This window comes from Silurus aristotelis, assembly GCF_946808225.1.
Source record: "Silurus aristotelis genome assembly, chromosome: 1".
NCBI lineage: Eukaryota > Metazoa > Chordata > Actinopteri > Siluriformes > Siluridae > Silurus > Silurus aristotelis.
The window spans coordinates 32,644,335-32,671,834 of NC_139574.1; the positions used below are offsets into that span (position 1 = coordinate 32,644,335).

The following is a 27,500-nucleotide window of genomic DNA, read 5'->3' on the forward strand; positions in this document are numbered from 1 at the left end:
ATAGAAAACAAACTCAATCCTATTGGCATAGCTGCTATGTAAGGAAAGGTTTTCAACATTATTTGACCAATTGGAGTCGAGTGTGTATTTATACAAACGCATAAATATAAATAAAAAGGTCACGACAAGCTCAAGAGTGTGCAAATGTCCCACAAATTTCCCTCACACACACTTTACAAGCGGCCACATTGTCTCCTGTTGATAATTACTTTGTCGTTTCTACAGAGTTAGAAAGCCAAAGTGCACTAAAGCAGCTGTGGTGTGGTTGCTGGTGTGAGTGAAGATGTCTGCCGGTGTGACATTTGGACCCGGGACGTTTCCTGCTCAACCATTTTTCCCCAACGAGGTTACATTCAGTCATTCCTAAACGTCTGGATTATTGCTTGCAGAAGAAAATAAATTTAAAAAAAGGGGAGGACAGTGGCCTGACCACTCTTATTAAAAGAAATCCATCTGTGATTTTTTTAAATAATTTAAATTACCCTGCAGTTTGTGTTTTAATGTTTTATTCTCACAAAAAAAAAAGTATTAAGTAATTAAAAAAAATTCCACACATTCTCATCTGCGGTCATTTCTGCATTTCGGCTGCTTGGACAAAAACAAAAAACAAACAAAAAAAAAAGGTAAACGCACTTGCCCTGGTTGAAATACACTTTATGGTGTGAATGTTGACACCTGCCTTTACCGGCCTTTTGTTAACACTATGTTGGAGGCACACAATTGTATTGAAGGATGCCTTTGGATGTTTTAGCATTAAAAAGGTACAATACATCAGTACCTGCCTTTACTAACGCCCGTGTATCCGAATGAACACAAATCAACACAAGAGCACTTCAGAATCTAGTGGAACACCTTGAAGAAGAGTAGAGGTTACTATAACAGTAAAACCCAAAATGTACATATGGTATCTTATAATCCGGTGTCCATTAACTTTTGTCTATGAGTAACATTATTCAAGTATTGCACCTGGTAGCCACTTTAACGTTGCTGTAACTCGTAGCATAAAAATTGGTTATTCTAGTAACCAAACACGCTTATCTGAAGCCATCAATCTATTATTTCCATTTTGATTTGAAAAACCACCGATCGCACAACCCGAGGTAAAGCTAGGCGATGCTGGTTAATGTCCGCTAGCTAGTCTGAAGTTTTTATAAAAGTTTATACAGTAATCCCCTGCTTTACTGCGGTTCGAATCTCGCTCCCTGGTCTCTCGCGGGATAGCACAAACTTATAGGGAATTGTTTTATGTTGAAATAATAAAATGTATTAAAAAATATATATAATATAATAAATTGTAGTAAAATGTTAATACAGTACAGTATACATAAAATAGTTTTTTTTTATTTTTATTTTTTTTTTTAAGAGTGGCGTCCGTTTATCACGGGCGATTTTGGAACGTAACCACCGCGATAAACAGGGGATTACTGCATTTGGCTTTGTCAAACAAACTATTCTTTAATTTTTTTTTCTTTAATTTTTTTTTTAGCAAAAACCTGTTGAACCCTTATACTTTCTTTATGCTATTTGTGGTTTTTATTTTTAAAATAAAAACCACAACCTTTGACAGGTGGTTCATTCAATGCTCCACGCTAGTTACTTTTGTGACAGTAGTTATAAAATGTAACAACTTAAGAGCAAAAAACATATGAGAAAGAAGAGAAACACACTGTGAAAGTGAAAACGGGGAACTCGGTGGCATAGAATTTGTAACATGCTCTTCAAATAAACCACATTATTTGGCTTCTATGTTTCCTTTTCGCCGGTCATGGTTTATGAACGTGCTGCCCGAGTTTCCTTCTTCCAGATTGCACTTACTATTAGTTTGGACACAAACCTTTTGTGTGTGTGTGTGTGTGTGTGTGTGTGTGTGTGTGTGTGTGTGTGTGTGTGTGTGTGTGTGTTGGGGGGGGGGGGGATGATGGTACTGTATGCGGTTCCCAATTTACAAAACAATGAACCAAGTACGTAATAAAGTCAGTATTTCGCATCCGCTACAATCACACAATTAGGTTAAAAATGTGCACGTTCTTTTTGAAAAGTTTAAAAACTTTTCAGCACACATTCAAAATTTTGACCCATGCAGCAAACCACATTTGCTAAACTCAAGCCTATATTGATTTCACACTCGTGCCTCCCTCCCTCTCTCCCTCTCTCCCTCTCTCCCTCTCTCTCTCGGCACTTCATGGATGAAAGGTCAAAATCCTCCCTTGGCGTTTCGCACACCAGACACTCTCATCGCTCGCCATGTTACATCCTGGGTGTCAGGTTAATCATCTAAGGAAGATTACACAATTGGATGCTCTTGTCGGAAATGAATAAAGATGAGTGACTGTTGAGTCCTGTGTTTAAAAAAAAACAAAAAAACACAAACAAAAAAAACCCCCACCTAAATTAAATAGTTTATTTTCTTTTAAAAGCTCTTTAAAGTTGTAACGCTGAAGACACCAGCTCTGAAAAAAATCTGAAAACCGAACTAAAAAACTCAAAGTTTTCAGAATGTCTGTGAAAAAAAGAAAATCTCATTTGGAAGGTTATTTGAAGATAGTTTGGATTCCGACCAGCCAGACGTTTCCCCTGCGCCTTCTGCCTGGACCATGACTGCAGCAAGTCGAGCATCTGTACGCAAATGAGTTCATGGTAGTGACATCACAAGCATGAGGAATTCAAAAGGAGTTTGGCTGAGGAGAACGGCTAGAAAAGTACAGTGGATAGTTTTACCAATCACATACTAACTTGTGCAAATGCTTTTCTTTAAGTAAGGAAGGTTTTCAGCCACAAGGGTGTTAGTAAAATCAGGTACGAAGGTAGGGTGAGAAGGCCTCCGAAAAGCAGGCCACTCAAAATCTTCCACGCCAACCCATTAACACCACATGTTCATCAAGTATAAATGTCGTGCTACCACATCCAAACACATCGTTTACAACTGAGTGCCTCCAGCTTTAACACATCGTTTACAACTGAGTGCCTCCAGCTTTGTGGTAACAGTTTGGCGAAGCACCAAATATGTCTGGAAAAGTCAGGTATTGCAATACTTTTGGTAATACAGTGTCCTTTACAGTGGGACAAACTATGGGAACGTGCAGCAAAAAGCTCTGCACAAATCCTCACATTATGAGAAAAAAACTGAGGACAGTATATACAGTATTCACAAAGTTAAACAGTTACTACAGGAAGTGAAGTCACACTGTAGTGAGATGAGTAGTGATGCGGGGGAGGGAGACTGGCATCAGGCCATCGTTGGATGGCCAGCACGTGACTGGTGTGTATGCGTGTGTTAGAATGTACTGTGAGGGGTCAGCAAGTCAGGGTCATATTTGTGCGTACACACACACACACGCACACACGTGCATGAAAGCCCCCCACTCCTTCCACACAAAAAGGGTCTCTGTGTTTCCTGACAATCCATAAATGACACCAACACATGGATGAGCTCCCGGTCCACACTGCTATAATGGATATCCACACACGCACACACGCCCCCTATTGTTCCCCCCAGGGAAAACACTACTCAGCCACAGGGAACATCCGATACCCATGCAAGATTTGAATAGCGGCTTTTGCAACGCCATAGTCACCAAACCCCTGTGATAATGATGCAACGCTACCGCACTATTGATAGGATTGTGTGTGAAACCTCACCACCGCCAGAAAGCCTACCGTTAGGCCCTTGGGCAATGTAACCCTTCAACTCTTCACCTATTTGCCTGGACTGGATTAACTTCATCAACATTCAGTCAGGGGAACAAAACAAAAGCAAAAAAGTTCTGTGTGACTGACACAATGGTCCTTCTCGGTTACAAAAGAACAGCATGATGGGACATCTCTCTCTCTCTCTCTCTCTCTCTCTTTATTTTATTTTTTTAAAAGACTTGGATGAAAAACAGGCAGTGTGCAAATAAAGATCACACACACAGCTTGCTGAAAGGGAACATCAGCATGTAAACAGAGTGAGAGGTGAGCGCTGATAGCAAACTGGTTCCATCCAGAGCACCAGCTGCACAACACGCTATACACTAAAGTTCTAGCTGATGTTGCACCATAGCCTTCAGGACAAAACGAGCATTCGAAAAAAGTTAACACCAGGTACATTTCACTACAAAATATGTTCTCAAAAATATCTGACACCATATTTTTACTAGCCATTTGTAGTTTTTCCAGAAACTGTTTCCAAAAAGTTTTAAACAATTGTATAGAATGCCTTTGGATGTGTTACCCTGAAATTTTCCCCCTTACTTGAACTAGGAGACCCAAACCTGTTCCAGCATGGCTTGCGCACAAAGACAACTCCATGCCTATATGGTTTATAGGGGTTGGAGTGGGAGATCTTGAGTGGCCTGCTGTAGAGCTCTGACCTCAAACTTATTGAAAACCTCACCTCGCTTAGCATCACATACCTGCCTTTAACACCCTTGTGGATGATCACTAATCTCCACAAGCACACTCCAAAATCTAGCAGGACAGCAAATGAGGACCAAAAAAAAAAAACCCTTTATCCACATAGCGTATTTAAGCAAAACCTAGTGATCCACAAACACACACCGAGCCACAAACAATCTGTCAAATGCAGCTTAACCTGAATTCTCTGAGACATATCATTGTGTGTGTACAGTGTGTGTAAACATCCGGACTCCACATCCATCAGGATAAACATCCATTAGCCATTAACAATAGCAGTAATTAGTAAGGTAAGGGGTTGTATAAACAACAAACACAACCGAATTGTTTTCCGAATTAATTTTTGCCTCCTCGAGTACCTTCACGTTGAAACTAACGTTATAAAAATAATAATAATCTCCGTCGGCTGAAGCAAAAGAGCATAACTATTTCTAAACGAGCGGCTAATGTCGACATTTTTGAATTTTATCCTTGAGCTATGAGGTCGTGAGACCGGCACATCCAATTGTAATTATTGCATAATAAAATAAAACATAGTATGGTTATTAAAGAGCATATCAGGGTGGAAGAAAAAAAATGTAACTGTGTGGCTCTTACTGTGATTCATGTGGTAAAGCAGATAGTGTGTATGTTTTTTTTTTTTTTTTTTTTTTAACCTACACACACACACACACACACACACACACACACACACACACACACACACACACACACACACACACACACACACACACACACACACCTTATCAGGATGTACAACCCTCAAAATAACAAATTGTCTCAGCCACCTGTTGCCATGGAAAACTCATGCTTTCAGAGAAAACCCTTTCAGTGCAAAAAAAAGAAAAAAATAAGGAGAAAAAAAAGAAAAGAAAAAAAGACGTTCGACCTATATTGCTGTAGGTGTATGTTTGTGTGAGAACCTACAGATAGAAGCATGCTCTAAAGCAATACTCAAAATCTGATAATGAGAGCAGCCACATCCTCTTCTCAGTACTGTATCACTTTTACACACACACAAACACACTTTCTTTCTCTTTCTCTCTCTTTCTCAGAGCTCCTAAACTTCCCGTGGAACTATTGGGGTCACGATGCGGCCCGCCGAGTCAGAGATCGACAAAACCACAAGGCACTCGTAGTAGATGGTGGTAACTCGCGGCGCCTGTTAAACATACACAAGACGGCGTGTCACCTACAGATAAGTCAGCCTTTAGCAGCGCCACTTTGATTGAGTACAAAGTGACATCTTGACGTCTTCTAAGATCCTGGGTGCTTCTCCTTAAGGCTGTGTTCTCTGATGCTTTGGGCCTCGCTCAGCCAGTGTTGTGTTTCCAGACAAAAGTTTCGTGTCGACTCGGATGCTGGTCCACAATGGACTTATTCACCTTTAAATGTCAGTCACTGCCAGTTATTGTGCAAAATCCAAATTCTCTGCTAAAATGAAGAACGAAATGCAGTCGGATTGATTCATTACTGTTTGGAAGCACTTTGAGCTAAATTAGCTTGTGTTTGTTTATCATGAGATCGGATCGGAGTGTCTCTGTAGAAATGAGCTGCGGCGAAGTTCATAATAAAAGGCCAACACGGTGAAAGGAGTCGGTAAACAAACCAGACTACTAGATGGCTAGTGTGTGTGTGTGTGTGTGTTTTGCTAGGACTGGAAATACCTGACAGTTTGAACCTTGTAGGGACCTTCTGACTGGTGTTCATGGAATTACACTGCTTCACTAATTTAGTCAAACATCCTTACAAAGATAGTAAGACCAATGTGTGTGTGTGTGTTTTGCTAGGGCTGGGAATGTCTGTCCGTTTGGAACTTATGGGGACCTTCTGTCTAGTGTTCATGAAATTATTTAGCGTCATTAATATTTAGGTCAGTCAAGGTCCTCACAAGGATACTTAGGCCAACATGTGTGTATGTGAGGGTTTTGTTAGGGCTGGGAATATCTGACAGTTTGGACCTTGATTGAGTTTATTAATACTTAGATCAGTCAAAGGGCCTCAAGAGGATAGTTATGCCAATAAGTGTGTGTGTGTGTGTGTGTGTGTGTGTGTGTGTGTGTATTGGGGGAAGGTGTAGGGGTGTGATTTGTTGTAAAGGTCACAGTCGGCTAAACTTTTGACGTGAGAAACGGGAAAAGATCGGTGCCTCCGTGGCGTAAAGGCAAGTCAAAGGAAAAGGGATTTGGAGGGGGGGTGTTGGGGTACAAAGGCCGACTCCCAAACGACTCCCAGAAGTGCACTAAGTAGCCCGAGGCATTTATTACGCTCGCGCGTTATGTAGCGCATTTACGTAGGAAGGGATTTGGAATGCAGCCTCGGATTCCTGAACATCCCACAAGTAGCGTCGTGACGGACAGCACCTAGCTACATAGTTTATTATTATTTATATTATTCAATAATCATCATCATCATTCTATTATTATTTTTCACTATAGCATGTGACCTAAACCGATCTCACGAAAAGCAACGCTTATTATCGTGATGAAATAATAAAATAATTATTTGTAAAAAAAAAAAAAAAAAAAAAAAAAAAAAGTTAAATACAAAAGATTGTAGGGGGGGGGGCACCGTAATTTAGCATATTTTAGGGGAAATTGTGAGAAAGAACAGACACGGTTCGTTAAACGGTTTTAACGGTTGGACTCCATTTGAATGCGTTTCATTCAAAGCTCGCGCTCGTGTCCGGCGCGTGAGAAATATTTTAAAAAGGGAAAAAAAAAAATACAACGAAACGTAGAGGAAACGTATCACTCCCGCAGACTGCCTTCATTCCCACCGATAAGCCTGCAGGCAGGGGGGGGGCAGAAAGTACCTGGTAATTTAATCGCAACCCGCGTCTCTGTGCCTCTGCGCGCAAAGTTATGGCGGTTCAACAGGTAGAGCTTCAACACCACAGAGCGCGGTGAAAACGCGTGCATCCGCAGCGCTTCTCACTAAAAACACGCCAGCAGTCCGGAAATCTGTCACCTGGAAACGGTTTCCATCCCGGCTCGTGTGTCAGAGCTTGCGGTTGTTTTAAGGAGTGCATCTTCGACTGATAGAAGTCAATAAAAGTAGGGTGCCTGCTGCCATTTTATGGTTCAGCGAGTTGACAACAGCGCGCGCGCACGCACGCACACGCGCACGGGCTCCTGAGCTGGCCGTGTTGTTGAGCACGAGCATGCCAGCACAGGACCACCAGATCCTGATAAGGAGATGATCCGTGCGACCATATATATTTATATATACACACACATACAACAACAAATATATGCAATAAAAACGTATATATAAAAGATCAAAAGTAGAGCACAAAAGTCCACCTTGAGAACTTGAAGGTGCTGTTACGAACTCGTTTAAAACACACACCGAGTTGATCATACGGAAGAAAGCAACCAGCTACCGGTTCGGTGTGTAATCTCTGCGTGTGGAAAGCGAGCCGGGATTGAGTGATGAAGAAGGAGAGACGAAAGGAAAACGAGGAGGAGGAAAGGGGGAAACTTACCCGTTTCACCGGGAGTTTTCATGTTGTCTTTGAGCGTGCAAGCCGAATCCCGTTCGGCAGAGGGCGAGAGTCGGCCTCAGTCCCGAGCCAAAAACAACGAAAAAGAAACGAAACTTTTGAGTTAAGCGGAAAAAAGGAGCGATCTCGCACACTTTGGTGTAGTCTCTGTATCTGAAGTGGCTCAGCCGGAATCAAGACTTTCGGAGAGTGAAAGTGTGTCCACGAAGAACGACACGGAGGGAAGGGTGAAGCGGAGTTTCCCGTCCCAGCAAAAGCGATCAATAGCGTCCCACCGAGAGCGCAGCACACACACACACTCACACACACCCCGCGGGCTCGGGCTTTAGTCTCGCGTTCGGTCACGCGATTTAAGGTCTTCTCGGTGCATTTTCCCGTCCGCAACAAGCCAGCTCGGCTCCAAAAAGAGTCCCCACCGACTCGCAGCAATTTAGTCAGCTTCTCTTCCCACTCCCTCTTTCACGCTGACTTTTTTTTTTTTTCTTCTTCTTCTTCTTCTTCTTCCTCCTCCCACCGCGCGCACACGCTCTATCTGTCCTCCCCCATTCCTCCTCCTCCTCCTCCTCCTCCTCTTTTCTCTCTCTCTCTCTATCTCTCTCTCCGTCTCTGGTGTCGTGTTTCTCTGCCCGCCCACACGGAGGAGGGAGGAGGAGGGAAAAGGGGCAGAGTCACGCGCTAAACTCCTCCCGAGTCACGCCCCCTCGCGTTAGCACGACGGACGCAGCGTCGCCGACGTACGCGTCGTCGCCATGGCGACCGCCGGCCACCGTTTGTCCGTGATGACGTTACCACATCCGCGTCCTACGGCTCGCTGTGGAGGGGCAAAAAAAAAAGAAAAAAAGAAAAGACGAAAGACGTCCCTAAGCTGCGTCGTCACGTCGGCAACGTCAAGCAACAAGTGTTTTGTGCGCGTGTGTGTATATATATATTTCTGTCATCTCGTACTATTTGTGTTTACGAATAAAAGCATGTCCGTGAGTGCATATTATTACAGTGTATCATATTATTACAGCAGTTTTATAGGGAGTTCAAACCAAACCTCCTGTGTGCAATTCAACAAAGAACAGAACAAGCCTAATCTGTGCTCCATGCATCACACGGTCAAAGTCCCAACGTGCTAAAATTCCCAAAACTCCAAGAACTCACAGCAATTCAACCATAAATGTAATGTAACACTCCCCTGGCGAGTGATTGACTTGCCATAAGTGTGTTAATTAAGTTCGTTTTCGAATATTCTCAGGCCAAATAGCGAACCCTGTGACTAAATTGCTCTCACACCTACGACTTCCTCTGGGCTAGACATAGCTCAACTGACAAATTATGGCATCAGATATAAGACAAGAAAAGTCGTAATGTGAGTGATTTATAATCGGGGGTGGGGGAAACAACACGAAGGTGCTGCAAACTTTTGGCACAGCAACAAAGCGATTAACCCGGCCTACAAGCCGATCGTAGGCGCTGAAATGAAAACACTTTTGGCCTTAGGAAAGATATGAAAATAAAAGCAGAAGAAACCTCTTACTTAATGCTGTATAATAGTGTGAAGGAACAGAGTGTGGAAAGCAACTGTGTGATTCCTGTGTGATCATTTAAATGTGAGCTGTTTGCTCAAGCGTACACATCCTGTTTAAGTGCCAATAACTACAACCATGACAATCTCTCTCTCTCTCTCTCTCTCTCTCGCTCTCTCTCTCTCTCTCTCTCGTCACACTTGGGAAGTGTAGCTCATCCCCTCTTGTAGATGAACATGCACCTGAAGATGGCCTTTTCACCCCAAACAAACTTGCCTATAACTAAAAATCAAGTTCTCAATCCGATCAAGGCTCATTTCCAATAAACTTTAACCTTTACGAATGTTTTAATACAAGTATTCGTACGCACCCATGTTCGTGTTCACATCTAGATTCCTTCCCTCGCTTGTATAACTGTGATAAACTATGCACTTATTACATACTGTACATAATGTAATAGAAAACTGTATTTTGAATAAGATGAAAGTGCACCCAGTTGCAATGGAGCTTCACCTTCCCACAATAATATATAGTGATAAACAGACTGACAACTATATTTTGTTGCATTTTTTTTATATATATAGAAATTTCCCTTTTTGAAATCCGAATACTTAATAAACTGCATTCTAAATCAACCTTTAAGACTGAGTGCATCCGATAAGCTAAACATATGACTGAAATGTGACAACTGGCCTTTTTATAGTCTAAAACTCATAACCCCTCCTTCTGCTCTAAGTTCTGTACAACTCAATTACTTTATTTAATTCACTGCTTAGTTAAGAAAATGATTCTGTATTTTATGCTAATTAAGTAAATAAAAAAGTGATGTATAATAAATGTTATTAATACATTCATGGTGTGAATTTCATCTATTTGCAGGAAGAACGCATTTTTTGGGAGGAAACTGCTGTTTACACCTTTATTGTGTTTTTCTTGTTGTTATTTATGACAATGAGTGCTGACAAGAGTAGACAATTCTGTTCAGAGAGGAAACAGATGAGAAGCAACAGAAAACATGTAGTGTGTGTGTGTGTGTGTGTGTGTGTGTGTATGTGTGTGTGTGTGTGTGTGTGTGTGTGTGTGTGTGTAGGAAAAATGGCTTTGCCCTCGACTCCCCAGGGGAAAAAGGAGCAGCTACTGTGATCGGCACTTTCCCACGTTTATATAGGCCATAAACATTATCTGCTCCAGCTCAGACCAGTTCTTTCCTTTCCAATTTTCTGCATTTTTCGCACCCAGTCTCTATTATTCCTTTGACTAGCACTTGTGCTGACTCTATATCTCTACTTCATCCCTCTCGGTCTTTGTAACGAAGGGCCTTCAGCAGAGGAAGTGCGGACCGTGAGTCAAGAGAAACGCGAGAGGGAGAAAGAAAAGATTACGATGTGCAACACTGTAAAGTGAAAAGAAGAATGCAAACAAGTAGTAATTGAAAGGCCTAGAAATAATGACTCAATCTTTTTATTCAAATATTATGGGTTGTTTTATTTCTCTTATGCTTAAAGAACATGCTCACTGAAGACCACTGTATCATTCTTCTGATAGTTTTTTTTTTTTTTTCCATTTCACCCATTTCTCTCATCACCTCCATCTCTCATCATTGTCTACTGCTCATTTTCTGTCATGTCCATCACTGAAAACATTCTCTCAATACAGCTTACTGTATACCTGGATGTCAGGCTCCTTCGTATATACATATATGAATTGGTGTTGACAAGAATGCCTGAATCGGTTAACTGTTGTTTGGGCCCGATGACCCCATGACCGGGAATCATCACTCTTGGTGTTGAGTAAAGTCTATTTTAAAGATCTATTATAAGGAAAACAGAGCGGGTAAAGAGTCTTGCTGAAAGACTCAGTAGAGGCAGATCGGCAGTGCTGGGATACATCTGAATACAAATGTGTAGTCCAGTAATTTAAGCTGCAGTTGCCCCCTGCGTTCACCACTGTGATTGTGACACGCAAATAGCTCCTGACTACGTCTTTGGTCGGAGAAACTGAGCAAAAAGTAATGCTCCCAGAAGTTTTAGTGTCCCACCTTAAAGATGACAAATACTCAGCCCATTCTCCTTCACGCAGGTTGACAGATTCATGTGTGATTATGGGCAGTGAGTAACCACTTGAGACTTAAAAGACTTTACAATACAGACAATAGGAATGGGATAATGACTTGGTGCCATAACTTGTTTGTATATTATGTGTAATATATTTCCTGTCATTCATATTCAGGTTTTAAACAATGCACAAAATTTGACATTTAAGGTGTGGCAAAGTCCGCGGGAAGCCTGTGGCATTTTGATAGGGAAAAACACTCACACAAACACTCAGAGTTTTATTTAAGCATACATAAAACACAACTTGTGTCGTTTTGAATCTAAAAATAGTACAGGGTGATATTACAATCCCTGAAACAGTGTGTGAGGAGGAAATACACCCAATGTATCATAGAGCACTATGAATTTACACTAATCGAAATTTAGAGTTGCTAATCAAACTACAGCTATGTCTTTGTAAGAGATAAAACCAAAGGACCCAGAGGAAACCCATGTGAACACAAGGATGACTGGAACAGGAACTCCACACTGACTATTAGAAGTTGAATTCTGGTCGCTATTCTCTGCCAAACACTAAAGTGTTACAAAGCTGTACATTAAAACTGGTTTGGTATTCCACATCGATGTATGTTTGTGTACATATTTATGCTGTGACGCAGATAGTTGGCTTATGGGGATGCGTAGCTCCTAGAGACACGCAGTAATTTGTTCACATAAAAATACGCAAACTTCCTGATATTTCCTATAGAAACATTTTAGTTGAATTATGCTGTTTTTTTTAGTCTTAAAGCTTCATTATGTGTAGCTGGGCCACATCAAGTGCATCAAGTTTCAATCGAGCCAATGGAATCTGGGCAATGCTTAGGGGAAATAGGCATTCATTGGCGTGTGTGTGTGTGTGTGTGTGTGTGTGTGTGTGTGTGTGTGTGTGTCAGTGGCCTCTTTGTCATCAAAGAACCTGTTTATTTTCAAGCTTGGTGCTCCAACTGTCAGGGGCCGCATAATACCCCACCATGTCTGAGTTTCACTCCTTTCACCCTCCCGTCTCTGTCTCTTTCCCTCTTTTTTTTTCGGTCTCTTTTTGGCTTTCCCCCTCATGCCCACATAGCCCGTCCCATACGGGTCATGCCTCATAGTTTCATCTTCAACTAATGTTCTTTGTGTCGTGTTTTCACCTGCTGCCCAGTGTAACACAGAACTGACAATCCCTTCTCCCTTTCTCCCTTTTCCCTACCTCTCCCTCTCTCTCTCTCTCTCTCTCTCTCTCTCTCTCTCTCTCTCTCTCTCTCTCTCTCTCTCTCTTCTCTCTCTCTCTCTCTCTCTCTCTCTCTCTCTCTCTCTCTCTCTCTCATAGCTGGTTTTCACACATGAGTAATAGGATTACCACATACAGCTCTGAAAAGGACAGAGGCTAGAGAGGAGGAAAACAGTAGAGGAGGAGGAGGTATAGAACACGAGGGAGGAAGTGAACGGAGGCGTCAGTCGTGGGGTAATGAAGGGAGCAATTAGAGAGTGGCAGAGAGTTTGCAGAACACGCAGAAGGTCAGGATAGAATAGATCAGGGACAATGTGAGTGTCATTAAAACCCCTGTCTGACAGAGACTATAATATTCCAAGAGCGAGAGAGCATGAGGTACTGTCTGGCTGTGTGACAGTCGCTATATTAAGCACAGCATGTGTTGACAGTGTGTCCAGTATCTTGCTAAGGAACAAACTCTTCCTATTGGCACAGATCACTATTTCCCATTATAGTTTCTCTTTCTCTCTCTCTCTCTCTCTCTCTCTCTCTCTCTCTCTCTCTCTCTCTCTCTCTCTCTCTCTCTCTCTCTCTCTCTCTCTCTCTCTCTCTCTCACTGACCGGGTCGTCCACCTCTTCATTCCAGGTCGTTCGCTGTGGACACATTTGGACTTGGCTCTGCCATGGCAGCCCCAGCCAAGGAGCCAATCAGAGACCAGATCTAAGTAGTATGCCCTCCTTTAACCCTCCCTTCAGGGCGGTGTGGTAATATATCTCTTTGGCACCAAGAAGATGGCATTCGCTTGCCCCTAGTTACCCCCTTAACGAAAGATCACATATCCTACCACGCAAGCACTTGAACACACACTGCAGGGTGTTGCGCTACTTCATGGACATTTACTGAGTCACATCTCACTCACAGGACTCATTATGAAACATTTATTGAAATTATGCTTGGAAATTGTGATGTGTCTACGTCTAATACTCTCTCTCTCTCTCTCTCTCTCTCTCTCTCTCTCTCTCTCTCTCTCTTTATTACATTGATGGTGCTCTAGAGACATTCAGAAACAAGATTCTGATTACATTATTGCTGATTTTATGGTATTGATGAATAATAGAAATAAAAACCAAAGAGATATTTACACTGAAGTATACCAGAAAGTCTGTGTCTGTGTGTTTTTATGAGCATATAGTGTTGGTGTGCGCAGGATGTGATGTGTAGAGGGTGTGCGTGTGCCGTGGGCACTGTAGTAGTCTAATGACTCATCTATTGATATGCCCTCTTCAGACGCCCCCGTTGTTTTTGAGTGTTCATTGTAGACGGAGCAGAATGAGTCTATGCTTCCATATGCTCATGAACGAAGCTGTTCTAATTCATCGCCTGACAGGCCTAATATGCAGCGCTAAGGTGTACAGCGTCTGGGTCGCACATATGTTTCAAGCACATACACACTCATAAGTACACCTTTGCCTTCTGGGCTGAAGGCTTGACCACCTGTCAGCGAAAAGTAGGCGACATTGACAGTGGCAGATTGTGAGTGGGAGCAAAAATGACTGACGAATCCTCTGACCAATCTGTACACAGCTCTCAGCACGATACTGAATGATTATCTTGAGCAAATGTACAGAAACTGCATATCCCACGCAGGGAGTTGTTATCAGCCGAATGTTTTTTAATAGGACTTTTGGGTGTGAGAGTGATAGAGGACAAATGAACATGTTCGGTGTGGCCACATAAGATTCCTTCCATTGCTTTCTGTATGTAAATCGAATCTATAAATGCCATAATAAAGCCCACAGGATTCCTAGACTAAGTGGAGATATTGGCTGTCACACTATAACTGACAGCACTTTCCTTACTTTTTCTCTATAATTCACTGCATGGTCTATGGAAGTATTATGATACATTCATGCTTTTACTATTATATTTTATGGTAGCTATAGTAACCATGGTATGTGCTTAAGCTTGAGTAACAATGACAGTGATCAAGGAAGAAAGTGGATAAATCTTCAACCAGCTTTCAAAGCCAAGAGCTACATTACATACATTGTATAGCAAAATGTATATGAATACCTGACCATCACATATACATGTGCTTGTCGAAATTCCTAATTCAGAAAATGCAAAGGCTTTACTAGACTTTGGTAAATGGATGTGGGTCTAAGCGACCATTCAGCCATGAGATCTAAAACTGATGTCAGATCATGAGGACTAAAGTGCAGCTGTAGTTATAATCCATACCAAAATTTAGGTTTTACTCCACCCTTGGTACCTCTACCTCATATTTATTTCGCCTTAGCTTTGTTATGTTTAATGTTTACTCTTAATTTATGTTTAATGTTTACTCTTGCTGTTTCACAGTCTATGCACCTTGGTCCGTTAGTACCAACATTTTATTCTTTTATATACTGTGTATGTGGAGGAATGACAATAAAGCTTGAGTTTAGTTTAGTTGAGTTGAGTTGAGTTGAGTTGAGTAAATCATGCCTTCATGGACCTCATTTCATGCCAGAACAGGCTTGGGCCTCTCTTAGTTTCAGTGAAGGACAAATCTATAACTAAAGCATCCAAAAACATTCTGGACAATTGTGTGAGTCCAAGTTTAAAGTAGAACCATATTCATTCCACACACATTCCACCCTACTCATGGACGTAATAGTCAGATGTCCTGTTTTTTTGGCCATGTAGTCTATCTAGTGTACAACCCCGATTCCAAAAAAGTTTGGACACTGTAAAAATTGTAAATAAAAAAGGAATGCAATAATTTACAAATATCATAAACCTATATTTTATTCACAATAGAATATAGATTAAATATCAAATGTTGTAAGTAAAACATTTTGAAATGTCATGCCAAATATTGGTTTATTTTGGAATTCATGAGAGCTACATGTTCCAAAAAAGTTGGGACAGGTAGCAATAAGAGGCTGGAAAAGTAAAATGTACACATAAGGAACAGCTGGAGGACCAATTTGCAACTCATTAGGTCATTTGGAAACATAATTGGGTATAAAAAGAGCCTCTCAGAGTGGCAGTGTCTCTCAGAAGTCAAGATGGGCAGAGGATCACCAATTCCCCCAATGTTGCAGTAAAAAATAGTGGAGCAATATCAGAAAGGAGTTTCTCAGAGAAAAATTGCAAAGAGTTTGAAGTTATCATCATCTACAGTGCATAATATCATCCAAAGATTCAGAGAATCTGGAACAATCTCTGTGCGTAAGGGTCAAGGCCGGAAAACCATACTGGAGGCCCGTGATCTTCAGGCCCTTAGACGGCACTGCATCACATACCAGAATGCTACTGTAATGGAAATCATAACACGGGCTCAGGGATACTTCCAGAAAACATTGTCGGTGAACACAATCCACCATGCCATTCGCCGTTGCCGGCTTAAACTCTATAGGTCAAAAAAGAAGCCATATCCAAACATGATCCAGAAGTGAATGTGTTTTCTCTGGGCCAAGGCTAATTCAAAATGGACTGTGGCAAAGTGGAAAACTGTTCTGTGGTCAGACAAATCAAAATTTTACGTTCTTTTTGGAAAACTGGGATGCCATGTCATCCGGACTAAAGAGGATAAGGACAACCCAATTTGTTATCAGTGCTCAGTTCAGAGGCCTGCATCTCTGATGGTATGGGGTTGCACGAGTGCGTGTGGCATGGGCAGCTTACACATCAGGAAGGGCACCATCAATGCTGAAAGGTACATCCAAGTTCTAGAAAAACATATGCTCCCATTCAGACGTAGTCTCTTTTAGGAAAGACCTTGCATTTTCCAACATGATAATGCCAGACCACATACTGCATCAATTACAACATCATGGCTGCGTAGAAAAAGGATCCGGGTACTGAAATGGCCAGCCTGCAGTCCAGATCTTTCACTATTAGAAAACATTTGGCGAGGAAGATGCGACAAAGAAGACATAAGACAGTTGAGCAACTAGAAGCCTGTATTAGACAAGAAGGGGACAACATTCCTATTCCTAAACTTGAGCAACTTGAGTCTCCTCAGTCCCCATACATTTGCAGAAAGAAGAGGGGATGCCACATGACCTTGTCCCAACTTTTTTGAGATGTGTTGATGCCATGAAATTTAAAATCAACTTATTTTCCCCCTAAAATGATAAATTTTCTCAGTTTAAACATTTGATATGTCATCTATGTTGTATTTTGAATAAGATATTGAAATTTGAAACTTCCAGGTCATTGCATTCTGTTTTTATTCACAATTTGTACAGTGTCCCAGCTTTTTTGGAATCTGGTTTGTAAATTGTGTCTGCATATTCATCAATAAGAAAATTTTGCTATGCATTTACCAATTATATAAGACCATAATTACATATATTACAACATATTGATTGCGGCACAACAAGTGTCCAGATCTGTGTAGAACTGTGTAGAAGAAACTAAATGTACCACTAGAAACCCTCAGCTGTTAACGATTAAAACATTACCAAAGGTTTTTAATTATGTATTGTGTTTGTGCACATTATTAAATCATTACCATTAAACCAAAGAAACCAGTATACAATCTAAAGATCTAGAACCAGTACCATCTGGAGACTTCATATGTTCTGCTAATGGTCATTATTGATGAAACCAACACGTGAAACCATCTATTAATCTCCAAACTGTGTACTGTTCTATTTGTTCTTATTGGTATGAGCCATACCATGCACCACTATAAGAAAACAAATGACCAGTAGAGACCCATAGGGACCATTAAAGGCAAAGAAAATCCCCATTTAAACGGTTACAAATTCATAGATGGTTTCTGTCAGATTTTTTCATTGGGGTCAGATTGTCCTAGATACATAAACTGCCATAATCATAATCCATAATAACACACATAATGTGTTGTGTATGTGTGTGTGTGTGTGTGTGTGTGTGTGTGTGTGTGTGTGTGTGTGTGCATGTGTCGCACTGTGTGTGAAAAGCATCCTGTTGAGCAGAGAATCAGGAACACAACTGCTCAAGTCCAGATGTCCCATGAGTCAGATGGGCAAAAAGTGAAGGTGGAAAATCATGGAGGCAGAGAGAAACAGAAAAGGAAAGGAGGAGAAAAAAAAAAAGATGACTAATTTGGCCTCTGATACCTTGGAGAGTTTTTTTTAAGGGCAAAATCATCTGTTGCACTAAATTCCCAGGGCTTAGCAGTTGCTTCCATCTAGTGGTTAGACATAATAACTGCACGTTAAACTCAGAGAAGGAGATTTAGAAGTTGATAAAATGGTGAAAATAATTTTTTTTTTCAATAGTTGGGCCGTTTTGAAGATATATATATATATACTACCTTGTTCATAAAAAATGATGAAATATTGCCAATATGCCAACATGCTAGCATGGTTAAAATTGTACACCACACAACATGATATAGTACATGCTTCAGTCTTGTAACTCTTGTAATATATCTTTCATAAAGTCTAATATCTTTCATATATAAGTCTAATTAAACAAGGTGAAGGGACTTTTACACATTGGTTGCCATTTCAAAGTGAAAGTTAAAAGTGTTAGCATGGTAACAAGAAAGCCACTTCACTGACAACCTTAGCTAGCTGTAAACAGTTAGCTAGTCAAGAATAAGCCAGTAAACATATCGTTACTTATTAGTTTAGTTTCAAATAGCAATAATTATATTTCAAAACGTGCAACACAATTTAAGAAGATTCTTCTGTCCTGAGTAATAAATTATCTAGCTAACACGATGCTACATAAGCATTTAATCTTTGTTGAGGGTTTTGATAACACATAATTGACTACTTTTCTTATTTATACAGCACTAGTATAATTTTGTGCTTAAAAATAGACACATAAAAAAATAAATAATGAATCTAATAAAAATGAAAACAGAAACAGGTAGTTAAAGCAATTGAATAAAAGTTAATCGATACAATGTGTTGTGACCTGTGTTGATATTATTATAATTTTTTATTATTAAGCATATTATTAAGCAAATTAGAAAATCAGGCAATTATCCTTATGTTTATTTATCTGCAACCCGGGAATCATGACATGCATGTAAGGGTAGCTGCCTGACTGTTTGCTAACATTATCTCCCTACTGAATCATACAACAAGAACCAAATATATTGTATATGACTGTCCATTGGTAGCATATAGACTGTTTAATATCAGTGTGGCTTTTAGCTACACCGAAATGACATGCAGTGACCTGTAGTCACCAGTTTAAACACCACTCGTGTTACTAAGAGTCTGTGCCAAGCTGTTTATTTACAGGGCTAAACATAGCAGGACATAACTCTAAGCTCCCAACTGGTAATTTGCTTAATGCACCTTTGACAAGTTCACTTGGCAAGGTGTAAGAGGATGTTTTTTCTTTTTTCTTTTCTTTTTTTAAGAAGACACAGTGTCCATTCATAGTATTCTACCAGTTTTATTTGGATGAGCGAGACACTTTCAGTTACAAAAATGACTTAAAATGAACAACACTGTACAATGAACAAGCAAGTTATTTTCATCTTTTTTTTCTCCTCTATTTTTTTTGTTTTAGAGATAAATACACTAAAAGGCTAACCTGTCACCATAGGGAAGAGAGGAAGGAAAGGGTACAGGGAAGAAAAGGACTATTCACATCAAAGGAAAAGTTAGTAGGGGTCACACACCTCACATATGTGTTTAAACACATACACACACACACACACACACACACACACACACACACACACACACACACACACACACGTATACGCACTCATGCACGCTCGCACACATGCACACAAACTGTATCAAAATAAAATAGGTACTGTATATGTAACGTACACACACGCGCAAATACATACACATAAATGCATGTACTTTTACAGCCGCACACTCATCCAGCCACACCCACACATACACACACACACACACGCAGAAGGGACAGATCAGCATCATAAAAGTAATCACAGACAAATCATGAACATAAACTATTTTATCATCGTCATAATCATCGTCACCATAACCTTCATGAGAAGCAAAAGATTTCCCCAATAGCAAATAATTAAAAAATATAAATTTTTATCAAAATCATCATTTATGATGATTTGCTTTGGATTGCTGAGGCCATCGTTCAAGAAACTGGAGTTGCTAGGTGAACACAGAGAAATAGGTAGGGGAGGAAAAAAAGAAAAGATAAGATAAACAACAACAGAAAAGCTGCAGAAGATGCATTAGTGGAGATCTTTGGTTTAACTAGAAGAGTTTAAGATATTTGCTCTTTTATTGTTATTCCTTTGGATTAAAGCTGTATTTTAAAGAAAAAAAAGAGAAAAGTCGATGTCTTGCTTTCTTTTTCTCTGCTTTGCTGTGCTGTCATTTACCATTACTAAGGAGAATACAGTAATCGGGCCTCTGTGATGGTTGAGCAAGAGCCAATGTCAGGCTTTACACCCCAGCTTTAGCAACATCAGAAAATGTGTCAAAAGCAATAAATGGCTTGCCCTTGCACTTATTCAGTTAAAACAGTTAAAGATTGTTAAAGATTCATTCCAGGAAATGTGTATGATGTGTCAGGTCTGTCAGTGAAATGTTTGCTTTGGTATCGTTCTCTGGTGTTTCACTTCACTGAGAGAGCCCGAGACGGCATACGGCAAAATCTGACCTTCTGGATGACAGTAAGCAAGAGAAAAAGAAAACAAGTGGAAAAGAGTTGGAGAGAAAAATGCCGGTCCCGAATTACCCCTGCATTCGAGCCTAACACTGTCTGTGGTTCATGGAAAATCAGACTATCAAGCTCCTGAGGTGGATTAAGCTTTTCGTTGCATTGCATATACCGTATATATATCATCTCAGTAGTGAAGACATTTTGTGGAATTCAGTGATCCCTTGATGCAAACAGGTACCCGATTTATTGACTCTCACACTCTTTCCACTTAACAAAAGTCACCTAGCAACAACAGTCTCAGCCTCTACCCAGTCACCAACCCTCAGCACCTCCCTCAGCTGACAGACAGGACCTCTGGCCAATGGGCTTTCAGCGAATGTTCTGGTGAACTGGCCAATCGCCGTGCGCTGGAGCGAACCCCGCGACCTAATAAGATGGTGTCAGACTATAATCGCAAGCTGGAAAGGTGCAGTAAGATTTGCTGACTGTAGAAGTGGCTTTAAGGGCTGAAGAAAGGCAGAGGAGTTGAGCTGAGGTCAAAAAAGGGCAGAGAGAACCTACCCCCAAGGTCTATGCAATGGTCCCGTTTCGTTTTTCGCTGTTGTCCACTCATTTCGACAGAATGTTGATTCAAAGGCTGAGAAGAGGGGGCTGCGCCTGACTCATCTCTGATTTGCTCTCGTTATGTCCTTACGACTGCTCAAGTGTCACTCTGAGTCATAATTGCCAGCTGGGAAAAAAAAAAATCAAGCAAGACGTTTCTGTGTTGTGATGTATAATGACTAGCTCTTATGCCCTTGTCCTCCGAACATGACTTCACTACTTTGACAAGTTTGCTTGAGAGAGATAATATTGTACAGAATGATGTAGACTCAGTGTTTTTTTTTTCAGTGTCAATATATAACATTACAATTCAGTCAAGATGTAGTGCGCAAGACTATATCATGTCAAACAGACTGAATGCTTGAGAAATCAAGAAACCGAAATCTGTTTGAATATCCAATTCAAACAACTTTAAAAGGTTATCATGGAAACACTGATAACACATTGTTAATGGTTGATTTCCTTTGCGTACTGTATTCATTTTCCTGATTAAAGAACACTCATTGAAAGAAGACAGACTTTTGGACCCTATATCATCTGTGTGAATCCTAGAAAAAGCAAACGGACTTAACATGTAGACTTTGGTAAAGCTTATCTGAGAAGCTCATGGATGCAACACGAGACCATTGTGACCTTTTTTCAAACTTTGATCTCCCTCCCCTGACCTCTTTCAGTTTACCCAGAAGCAGCCCGTTTTTTTTGTACACGCTACAAGCAGATGCATCGTTCTGCTTAAAGCATTCGTTTGTTTGGTTTATCGTCAAAGACAGTGAGGTATTTGAGGAACTTATCTCTCTTCTCAACCTGATCAGACACAGACAACGAGAAAGAAAAGCAGAAAAAAGGAAGTCGAGCAGAGCACTAGAGAGAGAAAGATGGAGACCGCAGCGACGTGATTCTGCTACATTTCTTTTCTAGTCCTCCACGGCCCTGACCGTTTTCTGCACAAAATCCCCTCTTTGCACTTTTTTCCTCTTTGATCCAATTCCCTCCATCTTTCCTCTCTTCCAGTTGTTGTTTTTTTGGTTTTGTAGCTGTTTAAAGCTTTCGGCTCAAGGCTTCGAGCAGCACTGCGTTCAACGCTGGCAATCATCATCATCACAGCAATGCAGGCAAATTATCAAGTAATGATGCGCTCAGATTCCCAGGAAAACATCTCGTAACAAAGTTCAAAGTTATCGATAACCGCTCCTGCCGATTTCCTTTAGTTGATGGCTACAATATAAGATCTAGACCAATAAAAAAATGTTCACATTCATTACAGCAGATATAATGCTTAAATATGGTTATTATTCAATGCTAAAAAATCTCGCATCATTCCTCTACTTTCTAACCCAAGCTTGTCAAAAGGTCACTGTAACATTGTGCTAAAACATTTGACGTTCCCCCAGAAGGTCGGTTAGCGTCTGGCGCAGTGCTGCTCTTCACCCTGAAAGGTTATCCCTACGCAAACTCCGCCCAAATAGACGGAGCCGAGGGTTTAGGAGGACGAGCGTGCGTCCCAGCGTTTGGACATTAGTCCATAAGGACCAACGGTTGCATTCTTTTTTATAGATTTGGTTTTGAAAAGGTTGCCTTGGCGATGTAGAATTACATTTTGACACAATCGGATGCCTCAAACATAGCAATAAAAAAATGCTTTTGGGATAGATAAATAAATAAATACAGACAAATAAATAAAATAAATAATACAAATCAGTTCATCTGTATAATCAGAACAATCACAAAAGTGGTGTTAGGTTGAAAAAAAAAGGAAGTCCAGAAAACCAACGGAAATATTTTGGTCTTGAAATCAAGTTTGCAACTTTTTTTTTTCTTTTTCCTTATTTTTTAACCTTTTTCTATACATCAGCAATAAGTAAGCATCGTAACATAGATCATTTACTACAAAAAAAATCTATAGAAGCACTAAGTGAGCCATTCCATCTAAACGGTCATGTGGAGAAACAGGGTTCAATCAGTCCCTTTTCAGAAGCTCCGATCACCTCCACACCTGCGTTCTTTATCGCACTGCGTGGCGTTGATCGTTTGCTGTATACGTGCACCTTTCATTTGATATTTGATTTATGAGTTAAAGCTTTGGCCTTTTTTGTTTCTTGGGTGTCTGGATGTACTTGTGTTCATCTTCATCCTAGTTGATCTGTTTAGATGAATGCTCTCAGTATATCTCCAACCACCTGATAGAGTCTATAGCACGACTAGGAACAAGAAGGGGATATATATACAGTATATATATATATATATATATATATATATATATATATATATATATATATATATATATATATATATATATATATATATATAAAAGAACAATTTTATAATACTTGAATATGTTTCCCCAAAACCCCCAACCGCCCCCTCCCAAAAAAACAAAAAAAATCATCATAGCACAAAAAAAATAAAAAAATCAAAGGAACAGGGAACAGCAGCTACACACTTAGAAGAGAAAAGATTCCCAATGAACCGGACAGACAGAAACAAAATAAAAGAGCCAAAAGGAAGAAAAAGAACATCCTTCCCAACCCCTAAAAGAAATCAGCCACATATCTTTAACTTCGGTGAGGTCATCAAAGCTCCCATCTCAAAGACCAGGAAGCGTTCGAGTGACAGGAAGAAGAAGAGCATGGAACTCCTCCATGAATCCATTCATCCATCTATGTTGTAATCATCTACCCCTGACATTATCCCTGACTTTCTTTCACAGATGGATAAAGGGATAAACAGAGATTTTCCCATTTTTTTCTTGCCTCCTCTTCCTCTTTTCTTGCCCCTTCCTCCTTCCATATTTGGCTTGGAAACTTTTTTTTGGTTTGCTTCTGTGAATCTCTAGAATTATGGTTGGCTGCAAGTTTTTTTTTTGTTTGTTTGTTCGTTTTTTTTTTTTACTCCGTACATGAAGTGCCAGGGATAATGAAAACGCCCGTTCCTCAAAAGTTCCCCCAGTGATGTCCACTCAGTGATGTGTGTATGTGTCTGTGTATGTGTGTATGGGAGTTGGGAGTGCATCTGAGGCAAGGGAGTTTCCGCTCTCCGTCTGCAGCGCAGTGAGAGACCCATGATGAGTCACTTTGGTATCCAACAAGGAGCAAGTATGAAAGAGGTGAAAAATGTAGATAATGGATTCAAAGTGTTTTTTTTTTTTAATGGAGATTAGACAGAATGAACATGAACGTGAGACACAAACGAGATGTTAAAAAAACATGCAGGAACACCAACTGACCTTGTATTAAATACATCTGATTTGCATGACATTCTGAAATACACAACACCCCCTGGGTGGTTAACATGTGCGATGGACATGAAGCTGAGAATGAAATGACAGTGATGATGGTTCAACAACAAAAAATCTACTTGAATATGGATACTTTACGAACGGCAATGGGAACTAAGGCTAGACAGAAGAAAACCTGATAAAGAGGTAGAAAAGCGGGAGAGATTTGTACATACCTAGACTTCTAGCAAAAAAAATTAAAAAAATATTGACACTTCTGAGCTTTGCTCGTTCACTGTTGCACAGCAATACACAGCTATCACTTGGAGATTTACCTCTTCACTACAAATAACAAAACAAAAACTGTAATATAACTAATACTGACCTATTGACAGACAAAATGAGAGAATGTCGGATGAAATGATGGAGCAGGAGGTTGCTGGATCATTGGTGTGGGTCTGGTGCTGGATGCTGGACTATTTACAGGTCCACGGGATAAAGCTTTTCCTTCCGTATTTTTGGTTTTGTTTGTTTTTTGGTATATGGGTTTTTGGTATGGTTGTCTTTTTTTTTTTTTTCACTGCGAGTCTTTAAAAGTTCACCTCTATCATATTTTCTTTTTGGTTTAAAGTTCTCCAGACTGGTCCGAGCTGAAGTCTGACTGCCGTTCTGCAACAAATAAGTTTGTTTTTCATTTTGCTATTTTTGGCTCAAGGATCATCAGCTCCTTCCTCTGGTTCCTGCAGTTCTTAAACCAGTGTCTATTGTCCTTCCTTTCTTGTATTTCTTTACACTCTCTTGAGAAACAGAGAGATAGACAGAGAGAAAGAGAAAAAAAAACAACAACAACAAAAACGGTGGAGAAGTGGCCACGCTCGGTCAACCACGTTCCACTAGACCTCCAGGTGAATTTTTGGTTTACATGTAAATCTCTCTTCTTCGCTTAGCCTCGTCTTTACCTCTGTCTCTTCATCTCTCCCCTCTTCCACTTTGTGTATTTTTGGCATCAGGAGAGCGGGAGAGAGCAAGAGAGAAAGTGTGAAAGACATAAAAAAAAGGCTGAAGGAAGAAAGAGAGACAAGAGATGCTTTGGTTGTGATAGGAGGTTGAAGTTCCTCCTCCTGGTCCTGTGATTGGTTTCCCGGAAAGTGTCCCTCAATCTTGGCCGCTCCCCAGGTCATGTGGGCTGTGTAGCAAGTCGCTGGAAGAGCAGGAAGAGTCAGGGCTTGAGCAGGGTGAGGGGCTCATGCCATCCACGAATAGAGGCCTGCCAGATTTGGAAACGATCGAGTTGGCCAATCCCAGAGCTGTGCCCGCTGCCATGGGCAACAATGAAGGGTGGTTAAGGAAGAGGGAAGAAGGGAGTCCTGACCTTTGTCCTCCAGAACTACCAAACAGCACCTTGCTGCCACCTTCAAGACTGGAAATGGTGGTTTGGCCACCACTGGCTGCCAGAGCTGAGAGACAGGGAGTAGACAGACGAGTCATATACAAGAATAATAGCAATTGTTACTCACAAAACAGCCTAAGAATTTTATATGAGGAAAGATGAAGCACCACATCAGCAAACGCTCGTCACACAGAAAGCAAAGCACGCCACTGCACCGCACACTGATGACATGACAAGACACAATGTAAATATTTCAGTTTATTTCATGTCCCCTCTCTTTTGGTTCCTCATTCGCCATCCCCATTTGTTTCTCCACCTCATTTCCCTTCAGTTTCCTGCTTTCCACACAAACCTTGAATCGTGGCGATTGGGTTGCTGCCACGAAGAACTTGGTTCATTCCTGTGTTAACTCCAATCACCGTATTCCTGAGTCAAGCACACAAATACGCAAGCGTGCGACACACACACACACAGACACACACACATAAGTACACACAAACAAGAACAGTTGGGGGGGGAGGAAAGGAAAAATACAGTGGCACATCAAAAAGCATAAGAGATAGCACACACTGGAAAACAAGGCACGTTATTTGAAGTGGGAAACTAACACCTACATTAGTCGCAAAATATTTAGTCATTAGCTGATTCTGCTTTTTTTTTCCTAATTATAGATTTCGGCAAGGAAGTGCTCTCCGGATATCTGATCATATTTTTACTAGTCTATAAACATAAATGTGTGAAAGTGGATTACAAATCTGTTATGTGGTCGTACTTGAGACTCAGTTACTTTTGCTTTCATCTTGAAAGCTTAAGTGGAATATCTGAGTATGTGAGTGTGTGTGAGGGTGCACAGTCTTTTTTTTTTTTTAGATATTCATTTACCTCAGATTTGCAGCAAAATCGGTGATGTAGTTTGACACGTCACCGTTCTTGTTACGCCATGAACTGTAAAGCCATACACACACACACACACACACATATATGCACACTTACATATTAACAAATATACTATATATACTTACTATATATGTACTATATATAGTACATATATACTCACACATATTATGCCCCTTGTAGAAAGCATGTAATAGCTTTCATTCTCCTAGATGGTAGGTTGTATGATGGGGAGTGTTAGCTGGAGAGCGGGAATTGATGGGGAATTTTTGGAGATATTGAGTACATCAAGATATATATGTACAATGCTGAGGTGGAAAGTAATGAAGTACAAATACTTCATTACTGTACTTATGTAGAATTTTCTGGTATCATTACTTTACTTCACTGTTTATTTTTCTGACAACTTTTTACACTCGCCGATTTGGTGACCGGCGTGACACTAAAACAGGTAAAAGTAAAGGCTACTTTTTACTTAAGTACATTTCAGAACCCAAACTTCTTTACTCTAACTTGAGTGAAAAAGCGTGTTTATCAGAGTATTTTTTTACATCATTATACCTAACTTTGTACAATTTACGATTTGACTGCAAGCAGCTAAAGATAATATTGTGATGTACCACAACAACCGTACCTATATCATAAGTGTAAGTGGTAAACTGTTTTTCTGTACACATGACAGATTAGTTTAAACATACTAGAGTGTGGGGCATCTGAGTGACTCACCCTGTGTTCAGATTTAATGCATGTGTGGCAGGAACAGGGCTGGCGTCACTGCGAGGAGACGGAGTCACAGGTGAAGGGGTGGAGCTCGAGGAGGGACCAGTCGGGGTCAACGGACAAACCGAGGGCATGGTGGTGGCTGAGAAGTGATGCAGTTTTAATACTTAAATACTTCACTGAGGAACTGACATGCTAACTAACAGATTTTGTTGACTGCTTGTAGGTGTGTCCTACCTGCTGTGCTGAGACTGTTAACAGGTTGGGACGGTCCCTGGCCTTGCATCTGAGGAGAAACAGAAGTGAGGGAGGGAAAGAAAGAAAGAAAGAAAGAAAGAAAGAAAGAAAGAAAGAAAGAAAGAAAGAAAGAAAGA

At 40.5% G+C, this 27,500-nt stretch overlaps 3 protein-coding genes across 12 annotated transcripts in view; all 3 read right to left on the minus strand.

Annotated features, from left to right (window-relative positions):
• erfl3 (Ets2 repressor factor like 3) overlaps positions 1 to 8,723 on the minus strand; it is a 43,034-nt gene extending 34,311 nt beyond the window's left edge. Inside the window, exon 1 of the mRNA XM_083537119.1 lies at positions 7,883 to 8,723. Coding sequence (XP_083393245.1) covers positions 7,883 to 7,904 — 22 coding nt within the window. The 5' untranslated portion in view covers positions 7,905 to 8,723. The remainder of the gene's footprint in view (positions 1 to 7,882) is intronic.
• The window catches only part of cicb (capicua transcriptional repressor b), a 347,812-nt gene that overhangs the window by 179,048 nt on the left and 141,264 nt on the right, over positions 1 to 27,500 (minus strand). The window lies entirely within an intron of this gene.
• Positions 24,026 to 27,500, minus strand: part of pou2f2b (POU class 2 homeobox 2b) — a 42,302-nt gene continuing 38,827 nt past the window's right edge. For 7 of the 9 annotated variants that reach the window (XM_083536912.1, XM_083536911.1, XM_083536915.1 and 4 more), the window contains 5 exons: positions 27,364 to 27,412; positions 27,133 to 27,268; positions 26,395 to 26,457; positions 25,865 to 25,938; positions 24,026 to 25,579 (listed from right to left, as the gene is read on the minus strand). In XM_083536912.1, the coding sequence (XP_083393038.1) occupies positions 25,278 to 25,579; positions 25,865 to 25,938; positions 26,395 to 26,457; positions 27,133 to 27,268; positions 27,364 to 27,412 (624 nt within the window). In that variant the 3' untranslated portion in view covers positions 24,026 to 25,277. The remainder of the gene's footprint in view (positions 25,580 to 25,864; positions 25,939 to 26,394; positions 26,458 to 27,132; positions 27,269 to 27,363; positions 27,413 to 27,500) is intronic. The other 2 variants (XM_083536918.1, XM_083536917.1) reach the window with 1 other exon arrangement.